General features: G+C 46.0%; 1 protein-coding gene across 2 annotated transcripts; it reads left to right on the forward strand.

Annotated features, from left to right (window-relative positions):
• On the forward strand, positions 1-7,828 carry CKB (creatine kinase B). Of its 2 annotated transcripts, none has more exons than XM_071745467.1 (8): positions 1-111; positions 1,047-1,259; positions 2,397-2,551; positions 3,381-3,513; positions 4,382-4,553; positions 6,081-6,204; positions 6,873-7,062; positions 7,464-7,828. In XM_071745467.1, exons 2-8 carry the CDS (start codon positions 1,067-1,069, stop codon positions 7,640-7,642), a joined length of 1,146 nt encoding a protein of 381 aa, XP_071601568.1. In that variant the 5' UTR covers positions 1-111; positions 1,047-1,066; the 3' UTR covers positions 7,643-7,828. The 2 variants fall into 2 exon arrangements, with proteins under 2 accessions (XP_071601568.1, XP_071601567.1); XM_071745466.1 differs by lacking the exon at positions 1,047-1,259 and adding an exon at positions 1,724-1,911 and having other exon boundaries at positions 6-111.
• Positions 7,829-9,243: the final 1,415 nt, after the last annotated feature.

Consider the following 9,243-nt stretch of genomic DNA (forward strand, 5'->3'; position numbering starts at 1 on the left):
GCGCCGTAGATAAAAGAGACGCGCTCACAGCGCCGCGGCTGTATTCCGGCAAGGGCGGCAGAGGGGTGTGGAGCGGGTGTGGAGGTCCTTGCTTTAGCTGCGGAGCCCTCGGTAAGTCCCGGGGCAGCCGAGCCGTTCTGCAGCTTTAAAATAAGATTTTTTTGTTTTGTTTGTTTGTTTTTTTAAATTTTTTTTTATAAGGAATTTTTTTTTCTTACTGTGTGGGGTGAAGCCGGTCCGGCTGAGGAGGGGTAAGGGGCGGCGGGGGGGCAGAGCGGGGCAGAAGCGCCCGACGCGCTGCTGGGGCGGGGGACGGGGCGCGGTGCTCCAGCGGGGCGCGGCGCAGGTGCTTACCAGGCTTACCCCCAGCTGGAGTCGGCCCCGCTCTAAAACCAGATTAACCCGGTATTTAGCAGGGTAGTTACATATGCTGGCCCCAGCCAGGTCCCCCGAGGGAGCCGTCTGTTGTATAATAGCTTGTTGGATGCTTCCCCCTCCTTCCCCCAGTCTTCCAAGGCGGCGAGCAGCCGGGGCTCCGCGGGTGCGGAGGGCACCGGGGGCTATCCCCCCTTGGGCCGGGGCACGGCGGGTCTCCCCGCTCGCTTGCGGTGGGAGGAGGCGCGGTTGCCCGCCCAGCGCATCGCAGTGCCGCCCCGTTCACCTGCCGCCCAGCCCGGGGTGCCGGTGGAGCCCAGCCCCGCGGCGGCCCGGCCGTTCCCACCGCCCCCGAGCAGCCGTTGGGGTCTGTCCCGTGCTGCAGCGACCTCTCCAAGCGACCTTGGGCGAATCCCTTCACCTGGAAAAGCCGGGAGAGCCCCTGCCCTTGCGGCGGATCCGTTTTAGGACGGGGCAAGGCTGGTGGAGGTGGAGAACTTTTTTTTCTTTCCTCCTTCCTGGCTCTTGTGAAAAGTGGTGAAGCAGCAAAGGTGTAAAGGCACGGGTGGAACAGCAGCCAAGGTGACCTTGCCGGGGTGCCTGGCTTTCCCCCGAGCGGTTCGGAGGCCTGCCAAGCCCCCGGTGATAGGCTTCCCCTCTCTCTCCCCCAGTGACTGCGGTAGGGTCAGCCATGCCCTTCTCAAACAGCCACAACCTTCTGAAGATGAAGTATTCTGGCGAGGATGAGTTCCCCGACTTGAGCGCTCACAACAATCACATGGCCAAGGTGCTGACCCTGGACCTGTACAAGAAGTTGAGGGATAAACAGACTCCCAGTGGATTTACCCTGGATGATGTCATCCAGACTGGGGTTGACAACCCAGGTAATGGCCGGGGACAGTTAGATCTGCATGGCGATCTGTTCTCCCTCCTTACTGGAAGTGCTTCCTGACAACAGCACCCACAGCTCTTCAGCTGCTGAGAGACAAATCTTGTAAAACACGGAGAGAGACGGCTCTTAAATGCATAGCTGGGTTAAAAGAGGCCTTGTTCTATCAAGCCATGTTGCTTGCTGTGATCTGACATATCAATTCCCAGACATTTCAGTTATGTAACTGCTCTGCTAAATACTTTCAATCAAAAAAAAAAAAAAAAAATCCAAACCAAGTGTTTTCTAATTATAACACAACTGGGGAAAAAAAAAAAAAAGGAAAAAAGTCACCTTACCTGGCTCTTCTGGTCTATACCTATTGCAAACTGGTTATGTGATGTTCTCTAGCACTTCTATGAAAAAAGGGGGAGCAGATGTGTTTACATGTTAACATTACAGTATTTATTTTTACTCTAGCAATATCAAAATGGCCCAACTAAATAATCAGAGACTGCCTCCTGATGAGGAGTTCCCGGACCTGAGCACCCACAACAACCACATGGCCAAAGTTCTAACCCTGGATTTATACAAGAAACTGAGAGACAGAGTCACGCCCAGTGGCTTCACCCTGGATGATGTCATTCAGACTGGGGTTGATAATCCTGGTAAAATGCGTTGAGAATATTCTGTGTGAACCAGCTGAAGTAACTGGTGCTTTTGAATATGGCAATTTAAAACTAATCTCGTGGAGGTGGTATTTCTGAGCAGCCTACAGAAATGCAGCTTTGGCTGTAGCAGAAAGAACAAAAACCGAAGCATGCTTGCTTACAGCAAAGCATGATTGTTTAGACGTAAATTTCTAGCTGGTGGTCTAAATTGGGTAGTGAAATTGGATGTGCTGTGCAAATTTGTCCTAAACCGAGCTTGACAATTCAGTGTGGTTTAATGGCAACAGCTGTGGGTTTCCATAGTACTGTGTTTGGCTAACTGGATGAAGTGTAAAATGTAGGGTCTCTCCAAGTGTTTTTATGTAAGAATGCATTTCTAAGTGACTAGACCTACTGCTAAAGAACTTGTCTGGTTAGTGCTTCACTGGAGTACAGCCAAACATCACCCAAATTGAGCTCTTCTGACTTTATTACCACTCCAGGCCATCCCTTCATAATGACAGTAGGATGCGTAGCTGGTGATGAAGAATCCTATGATGTGTTTAAGGAGCTCTTTGATCCAGTTATTGAAGACAGGCATGGTGGCTACAAACCAACGGATGAGCATAAGACTGACCTGAACCCTGATAACCTGCAGGTATAAACTTCTGACAGTTTCTGATACCTACTAATCTGAAGATTAGTTAAAGTTGTTGGCAGTTGCCTGAACTGATTGCTGAGACTCTGCCCCCTTGCTTTCACCCAGCACAGACCCACAGGCTGTGTGTCCAGTGCAATCAGACTTAAGAGCTTGCTGCTGTAGGATGTCAGTGGCTGGACAGAACCAGGCAGCTGGCATGCAGCCACAGCTTGTTCCATGTGCTGCTGCAACTTAGGTTATGCCAAACACTTTGAGCATGTATTTCCATGAGCTGTGGCTGTAGTAGTAAAGCTAAACAAAACCGTCCTAGGCGGTCATAAAACTTGGCACTTTCTACAATGTGATCTTGGATCTTAAAAATACCTAGCTAGGTGATATTTATCTTTATGGGCAGGACTAAAGATTTCTGTCCATCTTATGGATTTTAAGAGTAATGGTAGACTCTAGGATCCTAGTGCCATGTTAATCTGCTAGGCGTAGGTCAGCTTGAAAATGAATTGTAAAGTACCTTAATTTTCACTTGCAAGACTAAAACCTACTTAAACAGGAGTTTGTCTCACATTGGCCTCTAGATGACAGATTTGAAGGGGTAACCAAAGCCCAGACCATAAAACCAGTAGTCTGGTGGTATCTCTGTTTTCTAGCACAGCTTAGTAGCTGTAGCATTAGCCTCAGAACAAGGGTTTTGTTAGAGATGCTTGAGTTAAAGCTGAAGAAAGTAGTCCTGAAGTAAGATACTGACTTGCAGGCAAAACAGTCAGTATCTCAAGTATGTGTTTTGTGTATTTGCAACAGGATTATACTCACTGGTTTCCTAATCTTGTAGGGAGGTGACGACCTGGATCCCAACTACGTGCTAAGTTCCCGTGTCAGAACTGGGAGAAGCATCCGTGGGTTCTGCCTTCCCCCCCACTGCAGCCGGGGAGAGAGGCGGGCGATCGAGAAGCTCTCTGTGGAAGGTAAAGTGAGAGCTGAGGGCATCAGGGAAGTGCTACTGATGCCCTTTGTGCAAGAGGTGTTCTTCACAGTTTGAAAATGGAGGCAGTTAGCAAAAGCAGCCTCCCTCAGGACCTAGTTTGAACACGGAGCCTTCCCTGGATAAGGCTTATTATGTTATGGCTGCATCAGCACTGCAGTTTGTAGCTGAGAGTCACAGCAAATGTCAGGGGGAAGTTGGACTGCAGTAAGTTGACCTCTGCTGATCTTGAAAGTTTCTTTCTGTGTGTGTAAAGATCAGTGGCTCAATCATCATGTCTCAAATCTGAAATGTAACAGGCATGTAGCAACTTCAGGGATTGAGTCATGATTGCAGTACTTTGTGGCTGCTTTTAATTGACTTTAATTCATTAATGCTCATTTAGAGGTGTAGTCTTGCTCCAAATGTGCAGTTGACTTGAGTAAGCCCTACTTTTCAGTGGAACTTCTGAGCTGCAGGTTTTTTCTGTTGCCTCTCAACTCTTAAGGATACACTCAAGGTGCAATTCTGGAGACAGTCTGCCTCTCCAAGGCAGGGTACCAGTCCTTGACTAGAATGGTATTGTTTGTTGTTCATGACATTTATTCTCCTTGGAAGAAAGTGCTCCACTTCTACAGTTGAACAGCAGCTATGGTTCTACACTGCATGTAAGAGAACAAAGGCTTCTTGTAAGCCTGAAAGGTGCAGGCAAATCAGCTGATATTGCATAAAGTATCTGCCATTACAGATCAAAGCAAGAGAGGAACCAAACCCAGCAAACTGGACATTGCTTTACTTTGTATGTGTTCTCTAAATGGCTGGGAATGTCTAGAATCTTTGGGTCCCATCCTAAAAGTGACTTTCTCTTTCAGCTCTGGGTAGTCTGGGTGGTGATTTCAAGGGGAAGTACTATGCTCTGAGGAACATGACTGATGCAGAGCAGCAGCAGCTCATTGATGATCACTTCTTGTTTGACAAGCCAGTTTCTCCTCTTCTTTTGGCATCTGGGATGGCACGAGATTGGCCCGATGCCAGGGGTATCTGGTGAGTATGCCTGGGAGGGAGCAGTCATACAAAGTCCATGCAAAAAACCCAAACCTCTTGTGGTTTTGGTTGTGACTTGTACTGTTGGGCAGGCAGCTTCTGAACTTGTATTACTGAACTTAATGAGAAATTTGGGTGGTCTCCTCTGGGGAAGTTACTTGTCCCAATTCTGCTGCTTTAGATGTGTTACCTTGCATCACATTGGGCTGATAGAAAGAAGAAGGCAGCTTGGCTAGCCTGTAACCAGAGCCTCCCCATCCAGCATAGGTTAGTGATGCACCAGCCAATAACTGAACCAGCTTCTGAAAGTCCATCACTTCTAAAGGGGTAGATGTGCTGCTGCATTCAGCTCTTGTCCCAGGCTCTCAGAGTAACTTGTGGTAACAAACTGTAGTGTTGGCTGTAGTGCAGGCTTGATACTGGATGCATAGTTGCACCCTTTATAGTCTTATCACTTCTGCTTGCAGAAGCTCACTGATGCTGGACTAGTATGGCTTTACTTGTACTAGTGATAAGGTTCCCCCTATCCCTGTCCCTAGAGACTTGGTGACATGAGTTGACGCAGAGGTGTGGAAAGGAAGGATTCTGCTTCTCAGATGTAGGTCACCCACATAACACTATCTCAGGAGCTTCTGCAGCATAATTAACTTTCTTCCTTGTAAGCCAAGGACTAGGTTTTTATCAACTGCAATACCTCAATCTTATTACAGTAGCTGCTTCAGTACAACCCAGAGGAAGCACGCTTTGTTTCTGTAGGTCACCTCTAAGATTGCATCATCTACCTGCAGATTGCCAGCACTAGATAGCGCTGCCATCTGAGCATGACTAATCCACAAAGTTGAAATGTAAAGGCTCAGTGTTGTCTGCATAAGTAACTTTCCTCAGGTACTAGTTATTTTTTATCATAATCAAGCTGAGATTATCAGCATTATAAATACTGCCGATAATACTTGCTGCCTGCTGCAAGCTTGGGTGAGAGGGGCCCATTGGTGTTCAGAGGTTTTTAATAGCATCTCTGAAGAGCCATGATTGAACATGAATAATAAAAACTCACCTTTGTTCTCTGAAAAGGTAGAAAGTTTAACAATATGATGAAATTCTGATAAAAGGCTTTGTTTTATGTTATTAGTATAGAGTCATTATGCACATGTACAGGGCTGCCTCAAAGTCTGTGCTGATCACCCTTCTGCAAACAGCTGAACAGATGAAATCTTTAAATTTGTAAACCACAGGTGAGCCACAGGTGAGCCAGGGGATGATGAGATTTTAGGGTTTGATATACTGCAAGACTGGCTGATGTCATGGTATTACTTAGATGTGTTATGATATAGGCCAGTTGAAACCTCTTGAATAGAGCAGGGTAAAAAGTCCTAGCATAACTCTTAGGTGCTGTACAGACAGAAGAAGTAAATTTTTTTTAAGTAATGAAGTGAGCCTCTCAAGCTGCAATGATGAGTAATTTGGTGCAATTACAATTATCTTGTAAATGTCAGCTGGGACAAACCAGTTGTTTGCCTTGTCTCCTAGGCACAATAATAACAAGACCTTCCTTGTTTGGATCAATGAGGAGGATCACCTTAGAGTTATTTCCATGCAGAAAGGTGGCAACATGAAGGAAGTATTTACCCGCTTCTGTAATGGGCTAACACAGGTAAATCAATATTGCCTGGGCTGTAGGTTCCAGTGGTACATGTTTCTCTGGTTAGAGCTGAGAATGCAAACCTTTTCAGCCCCTCTCCTGAGTCAGGACTCATGAGGTCCAGAGCTGTGAGGACTCTAAAACACCTATACTGGCAAAGCATTGTAGCTATGAAATATAGAATATGTCCTCTTAGTGTGGCACCCTTACCCAGGTGTCTGAATAAGGATTTCTACATGGTTCTGTGAATGAAGCTTTGAGAGACCCTTGGTGGGTGGAGAAATTGTTTGAATGTGGATGGACAAAGTTGGACTTCAATTTCTGGGCTGAACTGCATTTCTCAGCTTCTAGTCTTGATCTTAACTTGAGCATTACCAGCTCCTTCACTAATCCTAACACATCCAGCTTGAACTGTACTAAATCAAACTTCCCAACAGGTAGTAACTTATAGTTTAGCTTCAACTTAGCTTGCCTCACTGCTAGGAGAAAGATTAAGGATTTAAACCCCTTTGTTCATGACCTTTTTTCCAAACGAAGGGGGCTTATGTGACTGACTTAAGTAGCTGCTCAAACTGTTTTGGCTGTTGCTATGTAACTAAAGCTGTGAGTGAGCACTAATGAATGACCTACAACCTTCAGGCAGAGAACCATCTCTAAACATCCATTCTCTCTATTTATAGATAGAAACTCTCTTCAAGTCCAAAAACTACGAGTTCATGTGGAATCCACACTTGGGCTACATCCTGACCTGCCCATCCAACCTTGGGACAGGCCTCCGTGCTGGTGTGCACATCAAGCTGCCGAACCTTGGGAAGCATGAGAAGTTTGGAGAAGTCCTTAAAAGGCTTAGGCTGCAGAAACGAGGCACAGGTGAGAGGTGGTGATCCAATGGTGTGGTAGTCAGGCTACCATAAGACACCAGCAAATGAGCCATGTCTTGGTTGACACTGGCAGTGCTTGCTAGATCATCCAAAAGGGACCCTTATAAGCACACAGACAGAGACAAGTTTTAAAATCACAGCTTGGGGGGATGGGGATGCCAGTGCTCTGCTTGTACTTGACTGTATCTGCCTGTCTAGCTATGTCCTATGGTGTTCTGAGCACCAGATAAGGTGAATCTGATGGTAGCTGTTGTTGTAAGGAGGGATAGGAATACTGGTTTTACTTCTGGTTTCAAGAATAAAGAGCTAGCCTAATGGTTTGGGTGAGGGAAGACAGGTGGGCTCACCTGCTCTAACAGTGGTCACTACTAACTAAATCTGTTTCTCCAGGTGGTGTGGACACAGCTGCTGTTGGGGGAGTGTTTGATGTCTCCAATGCTGATCGCCTTGGCTTCTCAGAGGTGGAGCTGGTGCAGATGGTGGTGGATGGTGTGAAGCTGCTCATTGAAATGGAGAAACGCCTTGAAAGTGGCCAGTCCATTGATGACCTCATGCCAGATCAGAAATAAAGCACTTTGTTCTCATGCTTCCTAACTTATTGGATGAATAATAAAATGTTACTCCAGTTCAAACCCTTGGGCCCTGAGCTCACTTAGTTACACTGTAGAGAAGTCTTCCATCCATCTGTGTTAGAGTTTATTTTTTTGATGGTTGAGATGTTGCTGAAAATGAAATAAACTTGTTTTGGCCTGACATGTCTTAGATGTGTTAACTGAATGTCTTTGAGAAATGAGTGATTTGGTTCTCTTAGGTATGCTAGAGGGGCTGGTTTTGTGGGTTAGTGCACTTTCCTGGCTCTGCGGCTGCAGTTGGCTTGTTGAAGTGTGGTTAAAGCGGTGTCAGAAGTGAACCTTTAACTTGCTTGTAGTTACTGTAAACTTGAGAACTAGTGCTAAACAAGAGTTGCTGCAAATATGCCCTACCTCCAAGGCTTTGCCTTGCCCATCTGCTCCTGGCAATTGTGAACTATTATCCTGACTAGAGCAAGCCAGGCTGACTCCTGTGAGGGAGAGGAGAGCTGGGTACAAAGGGCTGCTGTTTGCAGGCAGGTCTGGGGCTGCAGGGCAAGGCTCTGAGGTCAGACTTAAGCCTGTAATAGTGACACCAAACTGGTTTGTGGAGACAGTATCATATCTTTTGTATCTGGAGCTGTGCAGAGAGTCAGTATAAACAACTAATTGCTCCTTTATGGAGTAAGGAGTGAGGTGAAACTTAAACTAAACCTATGGTTCTCTCAAAGTCATTCTAGCTCAGCCAGGGAACAAAGGGGGGCTGTAAGCTGCCAGTTACAGGAAAATACCAGCTAATACTTTCTTCAGCTGACTTGACCTATGCACCAGTTGTCCCATCAACTTAGAAACAAGCAGTGTAGTCAATTACAACACACTAAATAGTTGGGTTTTTTTCCCAAGATGAGCCTGGCTTGCAAGCTCAGGCTGTTGTCTGGGTGTGAGCTTATGGTGGTGTATCAGATAGGTCTGTTCTCCATACACTGTAATCAGTGTGTATGTGTGTTTGTTGTATGAAAGCCTCATGTTATTAATGTCTGAGAACAATATTTCTCAGAGATAATGATAACTGGAAGCATCAGACCCTTAGTAACAGCAGCTTTTGCAGCTCATGCAACCTGTGAAGTAGCACGTGCTCGACAGCTCTACCCACTGCTAAAACCTGGCTTTTGTGGCAGGAATGTGATGAAAGGTTGACGCATAACTTTACAGTGTGCAGCTTTATGTAGGCTTGCTTTTGTAGAGGCTGTGATATTTCTAAGGCTGTGATTGCAGGCTGTCACTTAGCTGAAGTGATGACTTCAGTTGGGGCAAGCTAATTAAATTTTGATGAGGGAAAGGCTGAGTGAACATCTTAGATTTTTTATTTATTTCAATATATATTGTTCCATCTGATTCAAGTTGAATTGGGTGGGGGAGAAGAGATCACATATAAGGGTTTTGTTCTGTGCTGGGTGATGTTCCTGTATTTGAGTTAATCAGCACAGGGATTTTTTTCTGCTTTTGAGAGCAGGGAAGGGAAAATGGTGCAAGACAACTGCTTGGTTCTCTGTATCCTTTAGATTTTCCTTGCTGTGCTTTGTGTCACTTTCAGAGACACT

This window comes from Heliangelus exortis, chromosome 5 (assembly GCF_036169615.1).
Source record: "Heliangelus exortis chromosome 5, bHelExo1.hap1, whole genome shotgun sequence".
Classification (NCBI taxonomy): Eukaryota; Metazoa; Chordata; class Aves; order Apodiformes; family Trochilidae; genus Heliangelus; species Heliangelus exortis.